At 38.5% G+C, this 23088-nt stretch overlaps 1 protein-coding gene across 1 annotated transcript in view; it reads left to right on the forward strand.

Annotated features, from left to right (window-relative positions):
- Nucleotides 1-23088, forward strand: part of dgkb (diacylglycerol kinase, beta) — a 177957-nt gene that overhangs the window by 45190 nt on the left and 109679 nt on the right. Inside the window, exons 7-12 of the mRNA XM_034058527.3 lie at nt 3188-3237; nt 3886-3960; nt 4201-4320; nt 11133-11250; nt 12115-12203; nt 19675-19791. Of these exons, the coding sequence (XP_033914418.3) occupies nt 3188-3237; nt 3886-3960; nt 4201-4320; nt 11133-11250; nt 12115-12203; nt 19675-19791 (569 nt within the window). The remainder of the gene's footprint in view (nt 1-3187; nt 3238-3885; nt 3961-4200; nt 4321-11132; nt 11251-12114; nt 12204-19674; nt 19792-23088) is intronic.

Here is a 23088-nt window from a genome sequence, read left to right on the forward strand (position 1 = left end):
TATATCGACGGGTTCATTACAGCGACAGGACAATCAAAATGAACGATAAACCGTTGGAGTAAGTTAATGAGATGAGATTGTGAATAAAAGTAGAATTACATGTTCGTCTCACTTGTGCAGTATTCTGCTTTATCCTATTCTTTGAAGAATTAAAACGCAGTACAAAAAGCAAAAAATAAATCTGACATGAATCGTTTCAAAGTGCACCAAATCTTAATCCAACATGCAAGAATCCCAAACAGAGCTTTTATTCCAAATAAACACGATATGAAAAGTTTGACATGAATAGTTCATCAGATCCTCAAGTTTTTTTTTTTTTTTTTTTAATCAATTGTTTTGCTGCATGGTTGCTGAACAAGCCAAAAAGAGAGTGCTTTTTGACAAGAAGACAAGCGTTGAATTGACAACAGAACTGGCAGAAGGCACAGGTGTCGTTGTCCATCAAATCAACAATACGAAGGTCACTCTTAAAATCAGGACTTAAAGGATGTGTTGCAGTAAGAATACATCTGTTAAGAAAGGGGAACACGACTAAAAGGCTAATATATGCACAAGAACACAGAAATTGGACTATGGAACAATGGTCAAAGGTGCTTTGCCTTTTAAGTCTTAAGCTGCTACATCCTAATTATGAGAACATTCTGTTAAATTAGAGGGAAAGAACAACACAACATGAAACTGACACATTGGAAGCTACCTAGTTCTCAGGCAAGTGCGAGAACGAAAGTTAAAGTAGCATCTGAAGGAAGTGATTTAATGTCATTGCTTGCTCTTGTGTTTGAATAATGAAGAAGGTGAAACAAAATCAGCAAGTCAATCGGGACATCAAGGTAAAAAGAAGAGACTTTGTTTAGTAATTAACAGTTTAATTAAGATATTGAATCAGCTCAAAACACAGTCCTGTGAACAAAAATAAAAACCTAAACCTTCAAGCCCTAGTTCTTTCTGTTTCAAAACGCTGTATCTGCATCTTTCAAATGCCAAATACTTCAGCATTTTTTCTGGCACTTACTGTCTTTACAAGTTTAATAACTTTAATTCTGTCATCTAGGGAGGACCTTTTGTTTCTCCACATTTTCTCTTTTTACAAGAGAGCGCTGTTTTATTGATTACGGATAAAAGACAGCTAAAACGGCTACCATATTCCTTTGAATTTAGGACGTACCATTTAAAACCATAGTTTTCTTATAACAATAGCCCTGTGTAAGGATGCTTAATACAGGTTTGAGTCTGTTGCTGGGTAAGAGAATTGTGGTCGCCGGTCGCGTTAGACAGGTGGTTGCTTAATACAGTTAAATAAAAGCACAAATATAATTGGGAAGAATTTAAAGTGGTCACTTAGACCAGGTGGTCGTTAAGTAAAGGTGGTCGCATGAGCAGGTTTGTCTGTGTATACCGGTACATAATACATGGATGAAGGCTATATTTGCATCCTGAGCCATTCGCAAAAAAAGGCATAATACCACAGTAGTTACATCAAAAAGTGATAATTCCTCCAGAGGAAAATATACTTGAACTTTGACCCATTCGACTCCTCAAGACCATAATTTTCAATTCAAACACAAAATGTCTCGTTTTCAATCACTCGACAAGACACAGTACAGACATGTTCATTAATGATCAACAAAATGAGAATATGTTAAAACAAATGATGTAAAGCTGGTACATTCGTATCTCAGAGAAACTGGAGAGGAACGGGAAATTAACACAAGGTAAAGGCAAACATCCAAATAAAGCTGAAGCACTAACGGATAACGACATAGAACGTCTGTACAGCACTGAAACACTACGTTTAAAAAAAAACAAAAAACATCTGTACAGTTGAACCTCAATATATATAGTATACTGTATGTTGACAATTAATCTGTTTCAGTAGAACACAAGGAAAACGGTGTAATATATAATATATATTTTTTTTTATTTAACCTGAATAAATAAAATTAAGTTCCCATCTGGTTTCCATTCATCTTTTTGAAGCCTTCCAGTCATTGCCTCCTAAACATGATTCATGAACAACGACCGTTTATACAGTTGCTTGTTTTTTTTGCTATTGTGCATGGTAGGCTTCGGATAAAAGACTTTATGGACCCAATAAATACTGTGTGACAGACCATTTATTTTAATAGGTCACGCAAAACTAACTCGTAAAACACTTCTTTCACAGTGTCAGAAGAATATGCAGCAAGTATGTTTCTGTAAATGTGACTGTCGATATGAACTTTATTTCTTTAGAAAGGTCAGCATACAGTAAGTGACCCCTAGAGAAATATAATGCAGAAATAAAATGCTGCATCCATGAGTTTCCCCTTCATAATACAAGCACTCTGATTTCACTTTGTTCTGAGTTCACTTTGGTGCTATTAAGAATCTTTGCATGTATTTCAGGTTTTACAAGTCACACGTCCGTTTGTCTCACTACCATCAGAAAGTTACTTGACCTTCTTGGCCTTCAGTCTTTAACAGTATTTAAGTTACCCATAGAAACCTGATATTGTAATCAGTTTGGCAACTGCTAGTAAATGGATGGTGTTAAGCACAGTAACAACAATATTCATTTCGGTTCTTGTGGCCTGCAAACATACCCATCAAGATTTTTTTTCTTGTTTACTTTTTAACTCTGGTCTATCTTTTAACAAACTGTTGGCCCAGAACTGTAACGTTTCCACATTTAAGTCAACCAGCAGCAATGACATTGTCCCATAGTAATGATATTACACTATATCCAGCTCACCTGCTATACATTTAGAATGCAAGATACAGTTTGAAGTTAAAAAAAAAAAAGAAAGAAAGTAGGTCAATGCCATGTGAAATTGAGTTTCATTGTACTATGTACTGTATATTTTAGATAGTCTTCTCCTCAGAATATAAAGCTTCTACAGTGCAGTTGGGGCCAGACCAGGTTGACACTACTGATCACAATCTGTACCATAATAAAATGCCTTTTCTAATATATTTTTGGTACTGTCAAAATGTATATCGTCTTCATTCAGATTGATAGTTTCATCGTTGTTCTATTTTAAGCAGCTGTTAGCATAACATTTTTAGCAAAAGATTTTTCAATCAGGAACATTTTATTTTAAAAGATAATGTTATTTGGTTTCATTTTCTTTCCTGGTACTAAATTCTGGAAAGGCATGTATCATTTTCGACTGATCTTACTAACAAAGTCTTTCTTCTTCTTTTTTAGTTATGTTTCGTCTCTATGACACTGACGGAAATGGGTATCTGGATAGCTCGGTAAACCTTTTACAGTTTTAGCATGTTAGTTTCAGCTGCATACAGTTTTTTTGGTTACTTATAAGTATATTGTTAGTAAGGAGAATACATACAAAATGGATTCAAGTTCATCAATTGCATGTGTGCATATAATGTGAAAACACTTTTGTGACAAAACAATGGTCAATATAGAGTTCTGCATATCAAACAAGCGGATGTTTTTTGTGACTTTTCAGAAGCAATTGTTGCTGGAATAGTTAGTAAGCATGGCAGCATAATGATCAAAGCAGACAGAACATTAGATAGCTATACAGAACACATACACTAGGATATTAAAGATGTAAGAAATGTAATATTTAATAATATAAATGTTGATTTGTGCTTAATGTTGAGAAGTGCTTAAATAATAATAATAATAATGACATAGTAGAGTTACATAATCATTTTAACCTTGAATCTGACAACCACTGTCACAATAAATACATTTAACTTAGTTTGATATTTCTACAGATTGGTCTGAATACAGTTCCAATGAAGAACATAAATACACACGGTAGCGTGTTGGGTAGTGACATTGATAACTGAGTAATGTATGTGCACAATAGTGTACATGAACATCAGTTTTCTGATTCTATAACTAATCCTGGTATTTTATCATTTGTTCTAAAGGAACTAGAAAACATTATCTCTCAGATGATGCATGTTGCAGAGTACCTGGAATGGGATGTAACAGAACTGAAACCTGTAAGTAGTTAAATTGAAATCTGTTGCTCATGCAATACAAATGGTTGTTATGGAATAGACAAATCTTTTGGCAAAGGGCTACATCTGTGACATTATTTGACCTCAGAAATTGTGAGTGAGTGTTAAAAGTTATGAATGCAATATCAATGATGAATTATAATGCATGTGCAAACTAAGTGTAACATGTACAAAAGGATGCTACTGTGTGTTCTAATAATTATAACAACACATTTATCATAGATTCTCCAGGAAATGATGGAAGAGATAGATTATGACCATGATGGCACAGTTTCCCTTAAAGAATGGATACAAGGTGGGATGACAACAATCCCTCTTCTAGTGCTGCTCGGATTGGAAACAGTAAGTTATGAATAGTGTACACAGATCTTTAAATATGATACAGTACTTAGTGAGTTCTTTTTGAAGCAAGTGCTAAGTCAAATTCAAATAAATATAACCAAATGAGTCTAATATGCAGTTCTCTTTCTTGCTAGTTTCATACTGACAAAAATGGCATTTCCCCAGCTTCAAGATTAAGTCTAATAACCCTAGGATTACACTTAGAGCTGCACAGGCTTTCTGACCTGTGGACAGATTTGAGCCTTAATCCCAGCTCAATGATAAATCTGTGGATTCAAGCTTGAATTAAAAAAAAAAAAAAAAACAGACAGACAGACAGAAAAACACCTCCACCTCTCTTTCTACTGCAGTGTTTTACAGTATCTGGGGTTGGATCATTTAAGAATGTATTTCTTCATTACATTGCTTGGGCAAACCAAGTTGAATTTAAGTTACTTAAATACAAATATTATTTACGCTTCATAAGGAATAATAAAATATTGTAATTACTTGGTAAGAATGAAAGTGTGAAACAGGAGTTCTTCAAAAGCAGCAATAACTTTTATTTTGCATAAAAGCACAAGATACGCTGGTCAGGAATATTTCTCAGCAAGAGAGGTTACACAGGTTACTTCTCCAACTTTCCACACCCGGCTAGCACGCAGACTGCCTCTTATATCCCACAACCCCTACAATATTGCAATATTGTAGGTTAACCCCAACCAATCAGTGCCTGCTAGGTGCATGTAAAGATTTCTGGGAGCCTTATCCAACGCATGGCAGGGGTCAGCGCTGGTGCCAGGTTGCACCAATAGTCCAGTATAGGGGAACAGTCTCTGCAGCAGAGTAAGCACTCCTGTGCGCATCAAACACCGTGCAACCTAGCTCTGCAAAGCAGCATAGTTCAGTGCAAGCACAGTTCAAGCACAGACGCACACACAAAATCCCAGCACCAGCCCTTTGTTACACCCCCCCCCCCCACCCTTAGTCCTTCTCGTCCCTGAGAAGACCAACATAGTCCCAGAGGTAGCAAGGCGGTCGTCTATGATGTTGCGGCTGGTGAAGGGGTAGTGGCCAGGGTACCCCCAACCTCTGCCCACGGTTGCAGGCTCGTTGGGCTGCCACCAGCAGGCTGCTGACTGGGGGGGGATCTGGCTGCCGATACTGAAGTCCCGGTTAACAATGAATATGGGTCCCCAGCCCCGTCTGACAAGTTGTCAGTGTCCTGCTCCCGGTATGGGGCAAGATGGTCTCGCAAAACAACTTTGTGGTCCCTGGGGGGCAACTGCACCCTGTGAACCACTTCCTGAAGCCGTTCCAGGCCCCGGCAGGGCCCTATTCAGACAATCCAGATTGGGGCAGCGACATGTCTGCACTGCCCTGGTTCCAGGAAGTCATTTACATTGGGGACTGTAAACCCAAACTAGTTCCCTGTCAGAAAATGCCATTCCCGTACCGGTGCCTCATAGTACCGCTTTTGGCAGCTGCCTGCAGCCTGAAGCTGGCCGTTGACAAAGCAGTGTGCGTTGTCCATCCAGTGTTGTAGGTACCTGGCGTATTCCGGGCTGGTTGTGTTCTCAGCGGGCGGCCAAACAGTAGCTCAGCTGGGGTGCGGAGTTCCCAGCCATGCATCACTGGTGCAGTGGTACAGCCGATGGACTCCTGGACAGCGGTGCAGCAAGCCAGCAAGATAATTTTGCATGTAAGTGTCCAGGCTGGCCGCAGTTCCAGCAGACGCAGACCCGGAGACCACTGGCAGCCACTGGTCATCATCGCGCTGACAAGGGCAACGACTTCCTGGAACCAGGGCAGTGCAGACATGTCACTTTCGGTTTTACTCTTGCAGGGCTGTGGTTGGCGAACTTTACTGTGCCTAGCTGCACTTTCACCTTAGGACTTGCTCTGCTCTCCTCTGCTGTGGCAAGCTGCTCCCACACCCACCCTCGCCGTTTACGCCGCCATCCACCCGAATAGTGCTGGTGTGTCGGCTCTGGCTGCAGCTTTCTCCAGCTCTTCCTTCATGTTCTTGGGTCTTTGCTCCATCCCACTTCTGAACACCAATATAGCATTTTTGCAAGAAGGAAGCATGAAGCAGGTATTCTCAGTTTTGTTTATTCAGTTCGTTTATTCAGCAACAGGCAAGCAGACAGGCATCCAGCACGATTCTCCACTCAGTGGAATTCCCCCAATCCTGGCTAGCTCGCAGGCTGCCTCTTTTATAGCCCACAACCCAATCAACATTGCAACATTGTGGTTGAACCTTGGCCAATCAGTGTTGACTACCCCTAACTCTCAAATAATGTAGTTAAACCCTGGCCAATTAGTAGGCTGTTATCCGTCCCCCTCCCCTAGCTCTTGCCAGGTGCGCTGAACTATCCCCGGGGCTCCATTTCCCTGCCCTTGGTAGGGGTCAGGGCTGGTGGAAAGTTGCATCAATAGTCCAGTATAGGGGACCAGTGTCTGCAGCAGGGTAAGCACCCCTGTGCACGGGAAGCACGGTTGCAGAGTGGGGCTGGGAGCAGGGTTGTGAAACTGAGTCCTGCACAGTTCTGCAAAGCAATGCAGTCCAGCACAGGTCAAGCACAGTTCCACAGACGCACACACAATAACAAAGTCAGCAACAAAAGTTAGTGAATTAACTAAATTGTACTGCAAGTTGTAAGCCAAGCCATTTATGTTTGCTCCCTGTATCCTAACACATTGTTTTATGTCTCAAAGTGCTTCAAATTGAGCCTGTGAAAATGCATAAGTCTAACCATTAGGTGGTGGTGTTTTATTATAAATAATCACCTATATAATTTCAACAGCATAAGGAAAACACACAGAAAAGAATATGAAATAAGAAAAACATTAATACATTCCACACAGATAAATGTAATTTGTATTTTTTTTTTGTAAATATATACTTGTGTCATCAATACATTTAATGTAATGCAGTTATATTGGTTGTTGAACAAACATCAAACATATTCAGAAAAACGTAAACAATATTGTCACCAATGTTAATTATTCCCTGAATTAAAGCCCAAGTTTTAAAAAAAATGCAAATATATACACCCACTTGAAGGCATAAAAGTTGTATTACAATACATGGGCAAAAAAACGGTTTTTCTGAAGCACTGACTATGATTATAAAGATTGCTAAGAATTAAACTATAATGAGAGCTTGTACCCTTGATGGCAGGTATTCACAAAGACTTTCCATTTTGCAGTGTACAGTACAATACAGTATCTCCCAATTGCTACTTCCTTTTCAGAAAGATACATACATATTTTACCCATGTAGTACTAATAGTATAACCTTTAGCCATCACCACTGTATGCTGAATGATGATTAAACATGTACCATTCCCATCTTTGTTTAACAAACAAATAATTTTAATGATTACATTATTATTGAAATTACTTAAGTAAACATTTCCAAGAATCCACTATCACAGTATTTTTTCTTATTTAAAAAAAAAACCTAGGTCTGTCACCTGACAGATGTTTTTCAAGCTTCCAGCTTTAATATTTCAAGGAGATATGAGACTCTAAACATTGCCATTATTCCAAATATTTAGCAGTTAGTATATGCATATGTTGCTGATTTGGTCGAGTGAGGCCCACTGGTTTACTGTGTAGATGGTATCTAGTTTTCCATGGCAACAAGTTAAACGCATGTCAAACTTCCCTAGTTTCTAGTTTTCATAGAGATCACAGAGAGATAGACAAGATTACAAAGGGAAATGCCGTAGTAGATTTTAGTTACCAACGATCTTTATGAGCGATCTTTAAACAGAATTTTGCCAAATTGAAACAAAGTGAGACGCTATCTGTCCTCTTTTATTTTAGTTTACTCATGGTTATCTGTGTAAACATGCTATTTACAAATATTTACATTGCATATTTTATATAGCATAAATTATTTAAAGAATAAGCGCAGCACTCAAATCTCTCCATGGTCTTGCCCCACCTTATTTGGCTGCATTGATTACCTACTATATTCCCTCACGTCCCTTACGCTCCCAATCACTATTGTTCATCTCTGTCCCAACCTCGCCCTGTGACCAATCCTGTTTCCTTTCCTTTTCCCTTTTTGCTCCCCTTCATTGGAATAGACTCCCACTTATCATAAAACAGCCACCCACACTGCGTAGTTTCTGCTCCTCCCTCAAAGCGCATCTCTTCTCCCTAGCCCATCCTACAGCTACTTCTGGCCCCTGATCTCCTGTTATGACCCTGTTTTCCTGACCCTGACCTAGCCTCTGGCCCTCTGCTTTCATTCAAGCAACTATTCTGTCTCCCCACCCTAGCCCAATAAATTTACATTCTTTTTATCCATTTTCCTGATTGTGTCGCTTTGTTTAAACTTGTAAAGTGCCTTGGCTAAAGGCGCTATAAAAATGTAACTAAATAAATAAAAAAATAAATAAATGTAAATTAAAAGTTTAAAATTTAAATACATGGCATGACAGTATAAACAGAGGGAAAATAAACTGAGTTAATATTTAACGTGCCATCGGTCATGCATGCTGTATGTACATTTCTTACTGTTGCCAAACAGGCTTTTTTAAGCCCAAATAAAAGATCATTGATAGGCTCGTTTTTTTCAGCTAGTTTACTGTGCTTGAATAGTCTGTTTTGTCTATATGTCTCTCGCTGCCTGGGCCTATCTGACGCTGAATCTCTACTTCACAGATGGGCATGTTTAAAAGAAAAAAAGCATTATTGTGGTTCTCTAGGTAACCAAACTAACGGTGTTTAGCGCAGTAAGTCAGTGGAGGCAGGGTTGAAGTTACAGGAGAAGAGTCATTATTTTTTGTTAAATAGTATTCACCGTTATATTATGGAATGTACTGCTATGAATAGGAATTAACGTGCATACAAAGTGTGAATATAAACTATGTTTTATTGATTTGAGGATAGCTTGCTTACAGAGTGAGTTGTAAGCAAGGAAAGAGAAGGATTGTTACCAGATACAGTGCAGTGATCACTTCCTATATTATGGCGTGTTGCCAAAAAAAAAATAAAACAATAAAGCTTGTTAGGGGACCCAAATGCCCTGTAGATAGTGCCGACCTTTCAAGCTTGCATTTCTGTAATTTCAGCTTTTGTAATGAAGGACAGCTGATGCTCGATGGGCCAAACGGAAGGCACTCGAGCCCGGATTGGGCCCGCGGGCTGCCAATTGAATAACACTGCTTTATGCTGTCTTCATGTGACTAATGACAAATTATTACTTTGCTTCACAGTATTTAACTTACTCCTCTTCTGGGAGAAACCATTTTAGCTTATTTTGCTATGTAATGTCAATTCGATAGTCAGACAGGAAAATAAGCTATTACTGCATCACTAATTATCATACTTCTTTCATTACTAAAGCAGAAACTGGACTTAAGGCTATTACCACTGAACCAATTAGCACACTTCCTTCAGTTTTGTGGTATTAACAATAACTTAAGATATCACAGAGCTACCAATATGTGCGTTGCCTTCAAGATAAGTCAATGCGCATGAAATCTTGTCTTTTACAATAAATCTCTTTGGGAAATGATTTGAGGAGGTGTTATTTTACCAAGTTTTTTTGCATTTCAGGACATTTTCACTTTTAAACAAAACAAAGAATCGCCAGGGGTATGTTTTTCACACATGAGCAATTCATATCAATGTAAATGTAAGAAAAAGGCTTCCATAGTCTGTGCCATTACAGTAGGGTTTTCAAACCCTACTGTAACACCACTGACTATGGAAGCCTTTTAAATGTAAAGAAATGCTTCCACAGCAAGTGCTGTTACATGGAGTGATTGTGGGCCATTGTAAATCATTACATTTAAAATAGCAATTACTATACAGTAAGTATTTAAAAAGATCAGGCTATGTGATGGGGTACCCCTGCCCCTGGGTGTATTTTTGGTTTAGTTTGTATAGTTTGGTTTATGTATCACGGGGGAGTTAATGTATATTGGTACATGAGCACGGGGATGTGGGTTTGTGTGTGTGTGGAATAGTGGTGACAGGGAGGCAGTTAAAATCCTCCCTGCAAAAACACGTGGGAATGTGGCTGGAGCCGTGAATTGAATAAATGATTAAATGATTAATTAAGGTTCCAGCCACAGGTGTATAAATAGGGTGATCACAGGTGAGAAAGAGGTTAGTGTGTTTGGAGGTGGAACAAGGCAAAGCAAAGCTTAAATATAAACAATTGCTACACGTGCTGGTTATACACCAGCACGATACGTGTTTGGTTTCGTTTTGTGTCTGTTTTGTTTGTCTATTTGTTTTGGCCACTGTGCCGTTTTGTTTGTGCAAGTGTTTTGTTTTGTTTAAAACTTTTATTTAATAAAGAAACAAGCACATTTGCGTCTCACACCGCTGCAGTTGCTTTTGTTGTGGGTTACTTCTTCCAGGTTTGAAGTCACCACACAAGCCATCGTGTGACAGGCTACTATCACGTGAACTGATGCTATCATCATACTACTTTGAAAACTGCAGCACTAGCTTAGTTCTATGACAAGTTTTGAGGAGCTTGGAATTTTATAGTGGCATACTATATTGGTCACAGTATTGATCAAAACCCTCCAAAAAAGTCTGCATACATTATGTTCTAAAAATACTTAAAGTAGTTTCTTAGGAGATCCCACAAGTGGAGGGACAGAGTGTTCCATGCCTAAAGAAGAAAGTTGAAACACTCGCACCACTCTCCCATCATCTGTTGATATGACTCAAATATCAGTGTATGCTAGACATGAATCAGTTTTCTGACATTTGCATTGGCTGTAAACAGTGGCCTGAAAACAATAATGACTCACCATTTGTTCCAAGATAACAGATCTCTTTGCTCTTTTCCACAGAATGTAAAGGATGATGGGCAGCATGTGTGGCGGCTGAAACACTTCAACAAGCCTGCCTACTGTAATCTCTGTTTAAACATGCTGATTGGAGTGGGGAAGCAAGGCCTTTGCTGTTCTTGTGAGTATGAGAGGACACAAACCAGCTAAGATGTTATAGTTGATGACAACTCCAATGCAAAAAGAATACATGAGGTCAAATATGATACTGCTGTCTAAAATTAATTTGGGACAAAATTGGTGGTTGTGGTAAGGAGTGTACTCAATATATAAATTACCCTCCAAGTAAACGGAGGCATCCCAATACTTGCTAGGAGTATATATCTTATATGATGCATACATTAAGATGACATAATTTAGTCTAAAACTCAATAAGCTAATTCGATTTCACATATTATTTTCCCTATTACAGTTCATGTGGCGGATATGATTTAAAATCAATTTTATAGATTGACTGAACTGATAATGATGTGAAGTAACTTCAAAAGAAGGAATTCACAATATGTTTCCAAATCCAATTTGAAGCCTATTTTGTTTACTGTGTAATTCGGACACTATCTGATAGAACAAAGATAAAAGGAAAATTGACAAACGTTGCTTCAACACCAGACATTTACCATACTGTATCTGCCTGAAAAGCTCTTCTTTTCTGGTTACTTGTTTTTTTTCAATTTGTTAAACTATCAATACATTAGAACTGACAGCAGTGTACTAATGTACCCACTGTTTGTCATAGACAATCTGTTAAGAGCACATACAGTAAACTTATATGTGAAATCGCAAAAAGCAACAAAGCTTACTCCAAAATCATAATTTGCACAATTCGTCAGAAAGGAAAAAAGCACCCAATAAAGTTTCAAAACCAGGAGAGAGAGAGAGAGAGAGAGAGAGAGAGAGAGAGAGAGAGAGAGAGAGAGCAGTCTCATTTAGGAGCTTCTAAGTAGTATGTTGTTTCTTATACTGTATATTTAATCTTCTTTCCTAGTTTGCAAGTACACAGTTCATGAGAGGTGTGTGGCCCGTGCTCCTTTATCCTGTATAAAGACTTATGTCAAGTCAAGAAAAAACATGGAAGTAAGTAAATCATAATAGTATATATGTATATAGCAGGGTTGTGTTGGGGGGGGGGGGGGGGGGGGAGTAGTGAGTAGTTGCTGCATTTTAGGTTAGTATAATGGATTTTGTTATATAAACATGTTTAACATTTTTGTTTACCTTAAATATATGCTGTGTTTATATAATATTAAGGGTCGCAGTGTGGAATAGTGGTTAGGGCTCTGGACTCTTGACTGGAGGGTCTTGGGTTCAATCCCAGGTGGGGGACACTGCTGCTGTACCCTTGAGCAAGGTACTTTACCTAGATTGCTCCAGTAAAAACCCAACTGTATAATGTGTAATTGTATGTGAAAATAATGTGATATCTTGTAACAATTGTAAGTTGCCCTGGAGAAGGGCGTCTGCTAAGAAATAAATAAATAATAATAATAATAATATGCGGCAGACATCTCCGAGGTACTCCTTACGGGAAGTTGTGACTTACCCATTCTTCAATTAACATGTTCTTAAAGCTTGAACTTACTTTAAATGCCTTTATGTTACAAATAGCACTGGCGGAGTGATATCGTTTGATTTGTTTTTGTGATGCATTTAAGGGCATATACTAGGGATTACATCCCTCTAACTCAGCCAGTCAGAGTGCAGGGAATCTATCCAATAAAGTATATACAAAATATAGTTCTCCATTAAACAGCATTTATAAAACAATCTTAAATATATCTGAAACAAAAACTTAAAAAAAAAAAGTTTTTAAACAACTAAAAAAGCCATTATTATTATTATTTGTTTATTTAGCAGACGCCTTTATCCAAGGCGACTTATAGAGACTAGGCTGTGTGAACTATGCATCAGCTGCAGAGTCACTTACAATTACATCTCACCCGAAAGACGAAGCACAAGGAGGTTAAGTGACTTGCTCAGGGTCACACAATGAGTCAGTGGTTGAGGTGGGATTTGAACCAGGGACCTCCTGGTTACAAGCCCTTTTCTTTAACCACTGGACCACATAGCCTCCTAGCCATGCGCAACAGTTAGCTCATTTTTTAACTGGAAGTCCATCTTGGATTTACTGTGCACATTGAACTAACTTTGAGTTTCAATAGTTACAAAAATATAAATTAGTATACTAAAAGAACATAACAATGAAAATAAAAAAGCGAACGTGTGCTGCATTGTTTTGTTAAAATAGCAAAACGCTGACTTGAACCCTGTTCACACTACTGGACTGGCCCAGGGCTACCGCATATTTAGGTCTGCAACCCCGTTCACATTTGCGGTTTAAGGCACCTTTGCACATTCACATATTTGACTGAAAAGCAGGCCTAAAATGTGGTGAATTGCTTTTTTAATTTTTTTTTTTTTATGGAACGATAGACTGCACTCAGAATGGAAGCACTACCAGGATATACAGTAATCCTTGATTTGTATCAGATGTTTCTTATTAATACATATTGCAAAACAGCACAGTAGCAATTCCATGGTGTATATATATATATATATATATATATATATACACAAGCAGCTAAAATAAATGATTGCTTTAATGTACACATTAAGACACACACTTCTGTAGCTATGTATGTCATTGCGTGCAAAATAAACAATGGTGGCTGAATATGCCAATAAATGGTTAGATATGTATATTGAAGTAGTTAAACAAGAAATTATAGTAGGACTAAAGAAAAAAATGTAAACTTAATTTAACCAATATTGAAGAACAAGCTATGACTGAGTTGTCAAATGATGATGATATAATGATAAGACTAGCAGATAAAGGCTGAGGAATAGTGATAATGAACACAGGTGACTATATGAAATCTGTACAATGTGAATTAAATAATGTGGATACATATAAAGAAGTTAAAAGCAATAAGATCAGTAAGTCAGTAAAAGAGGTTAACGAAATTGCGGTGAGACTATACAATAAAGGCATTATATCAAAAGAATTCAAATAAATACATGCAGCCACATAATGCAAGAACAGGCCTAGCAAGAGGAAATCCTAAAAGAAAATCAAAGAAAATCACCCTATGCAAATGATAGTCAGTACAATTGATAATCCAACACACGTAATAGCTGAAATAGCAGAAAAACAACTTAGGTTACACGTTGAGAAATTACCAAGCTATGTTAAGGATACAACACAATTTTTAAAAAGACTTGAATCACTAATGAACAACCTTCCAGAGAATACAATTTTATTTTGCATGGATGTAAAATCCTTGTACCCTAGTTTCCCTTATAAATAAACCTTAGAAGCTTGTCAAAAAGCACTAGCTAATAGACTAGATGAATCAATACCAACAGCAGAGGTGCTGAACATGATCATTGTAGTTTTAGAAAACAGTTATTTTACATGTATTGATAATAATTACAAACAAAACAATGGTACAGCAATAAGATCTAAATTAGGAATGCATTTGCCAGTACATACATGGAGAAATGGGAAGAACAATTACTTAAATCGGAAAGAGAACCTTTAGAATACATTCAGTTTGTAGATTATATTTTTGGGGTTTGGACACATGGAGAAGAATTTATTTTCCAGTTTCATAAAATGGCAAATGAAATACACAGTAACATTAAGGTGGACCTTTGATGGACAAGAAAATAAATACAATTTTTAGATACCATAGTAAAATTTGAAGAACGTTCAATTGAGACTGACCTCTTCTGTAAACCTACTGACATGCACTAGTATTTACACATGTCCTCTGCACATCCAATACACACTAAAAGGGCAATCCCAAAGGGTCTAGGAATGAGAATATGAAGAATATGCTCAAAAGAAAGTGATTATGTAAAACAAAGAAATGTATTAAAAACAAATCTTAAAAAAAAGGATACAAAGAAAGAATTATAGAGAGAGAGTTAAGAAAAGTGGATAAACTAAAAAGAGATGATCTACTAGATTATAAAAATAGAGATAAAAAAGGTCAAATGAGTCCCATTAGTAATGACTTACTCTAAACTTTTGCCTAATATTTCTAAGATAGTTTGGAAAAACTTGTGGATTCTACACAATTCAGAAAAATTGAAAAAAGTATTTCTTAAGGCCCCAGTTGTAGCATTCAAAAGAGAAGCTCACAGTAAACATAAAAGAATAATTGACAGAATAGGTTCTACAAATACTTGCACTAGTACATGTAAAGTGTGTAAATACATGGACAAAAGTAAAAATATAATTAAACATAAGAACAACACATATCCACTAAAAAACTAATGCCTACTGTAAAAATAGCAATGTTGTTTATGGAATAGCCTGTGAAGAATGTAATGAAATAAAATATTTTGGAGAGACTGGAACAGAGTTTGTAGTATTAGAACAGCTACAATTAGACAATGCGACATATAGAATAATAAAATAAAGTAAATAGATAAATAGACTGAACACGATTATGCCAGCGGGACTCAACAAAAAAAGAATGAACTAATTAATGCCAATAAATATATAACATTTAAATAAATAAATAAACAAAATTCATTCAAAAGTTGTCCATGCTGATGCACTGGGGATGCCAAATCAAGGCTGATCCTCAGAGCCAACATTGCATGATAATATAAATAAAGTTTATATAAAATAATGTTAATTAATACAGACACCAGTACATCATGTAAGAATAAATCATGAATTTGAATATAAACAATAACAAGTAGTTGTCATGCTGTCAAAAACGTATAAATACTTCAAATGTTTTGATTCAAACACATGCTCCCTTGAGAAAGATATGTACAAGATATCGAAACGTTGGGCAGCTGGCTCTTTGAGCTAATATATATACACAAACATACATACTGTGGTGAAGCCCCTCTACTCAGAATGGCCCAGGGCTCTATCATCTCTTCTGTGTGAGTGTGCCAAGACAGTCTCAGAGTCAATGCTTATTATTTACAATGAAACCAAAACCAAAACAACAAACAAATCCTAGCTCCCGTGAGGTCAATTGCAACAAACTTGTAGATTTAGTACGGTGCTGTGTACTAAGTTGTGGACTAGCTAATACAGTACTGTCCCGGGATCATCCCCAGTACGGGGCTCAGGAGTAAGATCTTTATTGTAGTGTGCAACCACACAACAACTGAAGGGGGGGGGGGGGGGGCTATATTTTAGAAGTGCCATATTTCGTTATAAGATCTTTTTTTTTTTTAAAGAAACCTAACATCTTTATTATTGTTTTTTAATTTACATTTTTTTAAACAATTATTTTCATTAATTTTCCAATTTTCTCCCAATTTTGTAATGTCCAATTATTATTCAACCTGGCTCACCGCTGCAACCCCTGAACTAACCTGTGAGAGACAAAGACGAGCACTCACGTCCTACGAAACGAGTGCCGTCAACCGTCCGTTGTTTTTCGTTCTGCAAGCCAGCCGTGCAGCATATTCAGAACTTACAGCATTGGAGGACCACGCAGTTCTGAATTGCGTACGGGCTGGCACTGCAGGTGCCCGGCCAGCCACAGGGGTCGCTGGTGTGCGGTGAGCCAAGGACTCCCCAGCCGACCAACCCCTACCCCGCCCCGGGCAGCGCTTGATCAATTGAGTGCCTCCCCCTGTAGTTCAATTTACAATTTTTTTAAACAATTATTTTCATTAATTTTCCAATTTTCTCCCAATTTTGTAATGTCCAATTATTATTCAACCTGGCTCACCGCTGCAACCCCTGAACTAACCTGTGAGAGACAAAGACGAGCACTCACGTCCTACGAAACGAGTGCCGTCAACCGTCCGTTGTTTTTCGTTCTGCAAGCCAGCCGTGCAGCATATTCAGAACTTACAGCATTGGAGGACCACGCAGTTCTGAATTGCGTACGGGCTGGCACTGCAGGTGCCCGGCCAGCCACAGGGGTCGCTGGTGTGCGGTGAGCCAAGGACTCCCCAGCCGACCAACCCCTACCCCGCCCCGGGCAGCGCTTGATCAATTGAGTGCCTCCCCCTGTAGTTCAATTTACAATTTTTTAACTTAAGAAAATTATGTACATAAATGTATTTATGCACAAAAGTAAATATTAAGGCTGAATTGCATAAGAATGTTTTCCCATTTTCTTAAACCAAATTCACATGTATAATCTAATTTTCCTGAAACACCACCAAAATTAATGAAGCTGCATTAGAAGATGAACAAAACTTCTGTTAGTCCTCATTATTTAATTCACACACAAAACAAATATTTATCGTTTATAGGACCAAAGGTGTATTGTAGATATAAATGGTGTAACTCGAATCAGCACTGCTGATTACATATTTCAGGTATAGCCTATAAAAGCGTAATTTCTCAGTACATCCATTTGAAGGAAATCATGGCCAGTAATCTTGTTCAAAATTATACAATAGAGCAAAAACTTTATTTCATAGAGTGTATGAAAGATTTTATTGAAATTGTGGAGGATGGCCGAAAGGATCCACAGCAATTCTGCAGCGCACAACTGCACGGAATACACCTGTAAGCAGATTTAATGCTGCCTGAGAGTAGAGACTCTGGAAAGTAATACCGGTACTAGAATTATGTATTATTATGTTATATATATATATATATATATATATATATATATATATATATATATATATATATATATATATATATATACAGTGCCTTGCGAAAGTATTCGGCCCCCTTGAACTTTGCGACCTTTTGCCACATTTCAGGCTTCAAACATAAAGATATGAAACTGTAATTTTTTGTGAAGAATCAACAAGAAGTGGGACACAATCATGAAGTGGAACGAAATTTATTGGATATTTCAAACTTTTTTGACAAATAAAAAACTGAAAAATTGGGCGTGCAAAATTATTCAGCCCCCTTAAGTTAATACTTTGTAGCGCCACCTTTTGCTGTGATTACAGCTGTAAGTCGCTTGGGGTATGTCTCTATCAGTTTTGCACATCGAGAGACTGAAATTTTTGCCCATTCCTCCTTGCAAAACAGCTCGAGCTCAGTGAGGTTGGATGGAGAGCATTTGTGAACAGCAGTTTTCAGTTCTTTCCACAGATTCTCGATTGGATTCAGGTCTGGACTTTGACTTGGCCATTCTAACACCTGGATATGTTTATTTGTGAACCATTCCATTGTAGATTTTGCTTTATGTTTTGGATCATTGTCTTGTTGGAAGACAAATCTCCGTCCCAGTCTCAGGTCTTTTGCAGACTCCATCAGGTTTTCTTCCAGAATGGTCCTGTATTTGGCTCCATCCATCTTCCCATCAATTTTAACCATCTTCCCTGTCCCTGCTGAAGAAAAGCAGGCCCAAACCATGATGCTGCCACCACCATGTTTGACAGTGGGGATGGTGTGTTCAGGGTGATGAGCTGCGTTGCTTTTACGCCAAACATAACGTTTTGCATTGTTGCCAAAAAGTTCGATTTTGGTTTCATCTGACCAGAGCACCTTCTTCCACATGTTTGGTGTGTCTCCCAGGTGGCTTGTGGCAAACTGTAAATTACACTTTTTATGGATATCTTTAAGAAATGGCTTTCTTCTTGCCACTCTTCCATAAAGGCCAGATTTGTGCAGTATACGACTGATTGTTGTCCTATGGACAGAGTCTCCCACCTCAACTGTAGATCTCTGCAGTTCATCCAGAGTGATCATGGGCCTCTTGGCTGCATCTCTGATCAGTCTTCTCCTTGTATGAGCTGAAAGTTTAGAGGGACGGCCAGGTCTTGGTAGATTTGCAGTGGTCTGATACTCCTTCCATTTCAATATTATCGCTTGCACAGTGCTCCTTGGGATGTTTAAAGTTTGGGAAATCTTTTTGTATCCAAATCCGGCTTTAAACTTCTCCACAACAGTATCTCGGACCTGCCTGGTGTGTTCCTTGTTCTTCATGATGCTCTCTGCGCTTTAAACGGACCTCTGAGACTATCACAGTGCAGGTGCATTTATACGGAGACTTGATTACACACAGGTGGATTCTATTTATCATCATTAGTCATTTAAGTCAACATTGGATCATTCAGAGATCCTCACTGAACTTCTGGAGAGAGTTTGCTGCACTGAAAGTAAAGGGGCTGAATAATTTTGCACGCCCAATTTTTCAGTTTTTTATTTGTTAAAAAAGTTTGAAATATCCAATAAATTTCGTTCCACTTCATGATTGTGTCCCACTTGTTGTTGATTCTTCACAAAAAATTACAGTTTCATATCTTTATGTTTGAAACCTGAAATGTGGCAAAAGGTCGCAAAGTTCAAGGGGGCCGAATACTTTCGCAAGGCACTGTATATATATCTATAATAGGCATACATTAATGCTTCTTAGACAGATCAACAATAAATATATGTCCACATTTTATATAAATTCTGATGCCACGCCTCTTTGACCTTGTATAATTACTGTATGACACCATTTAGAATTCTCCAGTCTCCACTACAGCTAAAATGTTAATATTTCACATTAACAATGCTCGGAAGCAGGTTGCATGGTTAGCAAGAAAATAAAGCGGGTGCACATTGAATGATGTCTATAACGTTCTTTCATTTATCCTCTTAAAGGTGATGCATCATTTTTGGGTCGAAGGAAATTGTCCAATAAAGTGTGACAAGTGCCATAAAAACCTAAAATGTTATCAAGGTCTAACTGGACTTCACTGTGTTTGGTGCCAAATAACTGTAAGTATGTAAAATGATTAATTGCAATAATTTAATTAGTATCTAATTTAAAAGAAAGTAAATCATGAATACAATATATATATATATATATATATATATATATATATATATATATTAGCTCAAAGAGCCAGCTGCCCTATATAGAGTTGTAGTCAAAAGTGTACATACCCCAATGGAAATTGAAATTTCTCGAAAACAAAGAATGTTAGAAAAATCTTTTGTAGCTAGAGTTTTGCTTTTGTGGATGAGGAAAAAAGTTACAAGAAAAAGATGTCTACAATTATTTATTTCAGCAATTATTTTCTCAAAACTCCAACAATGCTAATTCACAAGTATTCATACCCTTTGATGCTATGATAGTATTGTCTACAAGGTGCTAGGAATTTCAATATGATAATGCAGAACCTAATTCCAGAAAAGTCTAGATTTCCATTACATGAGAGTAGATGTTAAAACATTATTGTGATTTGAACTCTCTCGCCAAGATAAGCACCAACTAAGACGTAGCTTTACAGTAAACTAATGTGATCCATCTGTGTCTCCATCCATTTGCGTTTCCTTCCATATGATGATGTAGATATCCTTCTGTCTGGTGTTGATAGCTGAAGTTTAATGCTGGCTCTAGGGATCAGCTTACTTGCCTCCCTAGCACATCAGCACACACAACAGCTGCAATGCTGGCTCCGGGGATCAACCACAGTGCGGCCTCCCCAGCGCATCAGCATGACAACCGTTTGGATTGAGCTAAGTAGGGTACATCTCTGGGGTCTTCAAGTGGGCACCTTCCATCCTCGGTGTTTCGTCGACTAGCCCACGACACCTCAAGAGGGCTCGACAGTGATTCTGGCATCCCGGCATCACCCCCCTCTGTCCCCCACTCAACTCAACCCAGCTTACTTACCCGTACATCAGCGTTTCTTTCTTTCTATTGTGCTTGAGATCCCCAACCAGAATCTTTCCCTCTCAACCACAGCCAGCTGCTGCTCCTCTTTGCTGCTTCAGATAAGTTCTTCACTGTGCGACGCAACTCTTGGCCACTGAATCTGACGTCTCTGAGAAACCGGGTTGTAGAGTGTGCTACAAATCCTCGACAACCCACCTCCACTGGGTAAACCCGGATTCTCCATCCTCGCTGTTCCACTTCAGCGGCTAGTTGAGTGTGCCGAAGTTTCTTCCTCTCATAAGCCTCATCCACAGCATCCTCCCATGGCACTGTTAACTCTACCAGGTGAACAAGGCGTGCTGATCCAGACCACAAGACAATATCTTGTCGAAGGTTAGTGGTGGCAATTTCAGGTGGAAAAATAAGCCGTTGACCAACATCTGCCAGCATTTTCCAGTCTCTAGCAGCTTCTAGTTGTCCTGGGCAAGGCTTGGTTTTAACACCTTTTCTTGGCGGTTGCTCTCCTGGGTAGAGAAACGTTGTCTTTTGTGTGTAATGTTTTGATATTGGTCATGTTACGCTTGTCTTCCAATGCTAAGGCCAAACACAGCAGCACCTGGTCATGGCGCCAAGTAAACCGTCCTTGGCTAAGACCCACCTTACATCCTGTCAAAATGTGCCTTAATGTTGCAGGTGATGAACACAAAGGACATGTGGGATCCTCTCCTACCCAGAGGTTTAGGTTCTGTGGTGATGGGAGAATATCATATTTTGACCTGATGAGGAAACTGATCCTGCCCTGTTCTATTGTCCATAGGTCTTGCCAGCCGATCTTGCGTTGTTCCACACTCTCCCATCTCATCCATTCTCCCTGCTTGGCCTGGGAAACGGCCTTTATGCACCTCATCCTGTCCTGCTTTTGCACCTCGTTGACTACCAGCTTCCTCCGTTGAGCTGGGGCTGCCTGAGACCAAGACCCCCTCTTTCACCCTGAACTTACCCCATTATATCACAGATTCGAAGAGCAGCCTTTGCATCTTCCACGGCTTTCTTTGCCGCCCACTTTCTTCCAGTTTTCAACACAGGTGCTGCCTCCCTTACGCATTTGTCGCGTGACTCTGCTAATGTAATTTCCAGTTGGACGTTGGTGCACTTAAACTCCTCAGTTAGAATGGAGACTGGTAGCTGCAGTATTCTTACCATAAAGTCCCACACTGCTGAGGCAGCGTGGTACTCCCAACCATTTCCTGACGTATGAACTGATTAAAGCTTCTAGCTTCTCTACTGTTGTCATTGAAACCTTGTACACAGTCAGTGGCCACAACAGCCTCGGCAGTAGACCAAACTGAAAGCACCAGAGTTTTAGTTTGCCCAGTAAAGCACTGCTGTCTATGCTCTTCAGCCCTTCCACTGCTTGTTGTCTAACTTCTCCCACACAAACTAGAAAATGCTGGATTGTTGGTGAACATTCTTAGAGAGTATAAAAGGGCTAGACATAGGATGATTGCTGTCATTACCATTAAGTCAATGTGGGAAAACATAAAGAACTACTGAAGACCTTAGGCAGAAAATAATTTATTGTCATAAAGCTGGAGAAAGATACAAGCTTTCCAAACATTTGAGTATCCCAATTTCAACTATTGTTTCTATTATCAAGAAGTACAAGACTCATGGTACAGTCACAGCGCTCCCTCGGTCTGGAATAAAGAAGGTTCTTTCACCAAGAACAAGTAGAAGAATTGTGAGGAAGGTTAATAACAATCCGAGATTGACTGCCAAAGATATTCAAAAGTGAATTGGCTGCAAGTGGGACTGGGGTTTCTATTTCAACCATAGATCGAGTATTGCATGGTGAAGGTCTCAATGGTTGCAGGCCAAGAAAAAAGCCACTCTTAGGAAAACATCACAATGACAATCTCTTAAAGTTTGCAAAACAGCATTTGAATGATGGATATGAGCTCTGGTTAAAGGTTTTGTGGAGTGATGAAACAAAAATCGAGCTATTTGGCTATCTGTTTGGAGAAAGTCTAGTGAGGCGTACAAAGAAAAGAACACCATACCTACTGTCAAGCATGGAGGTGGTAATGTCCTTATATGAGGCTGTTTTTCCTCTAAATTTAGTTCCAATACATGGTAAAATGCATTCCGTAGCATACCGAAAGATATTCGCCAATCATATGAAACCCTCCACTACAAAATGTGGTTTAAAGTGCAAGTGGATGCTCCAACACGACAATGATCCAAAGCACACATCAAAATCTACTTCAGAATGGTTAAAGAAGAATAAAATCAAGATTCTGGAATGGCCTAGTCAAAGTCCAGATCTAAATCCGATTGAGAATCTTTGGTATGAGTTGAAGTCCTCGGAATGAACTGGAACAATTATGCTTTGAAGAATGGTCAAAAATCACTAA

Source organism: Acipenser ruthenus, chromosome 3 (genome assembly GCF_902713425.1).
Source record: "Acipenser ruthenus chromosome 3, fAciRut3.2 maternal haplotype, whole genome shotgun sequence".
Lineage (NCBI taxonomy): Eukaryota > Metazoa > Chordata > Actinopteri > Acipenseriformes > Acipenseridae > Acipenser > Acipenser ruthenus.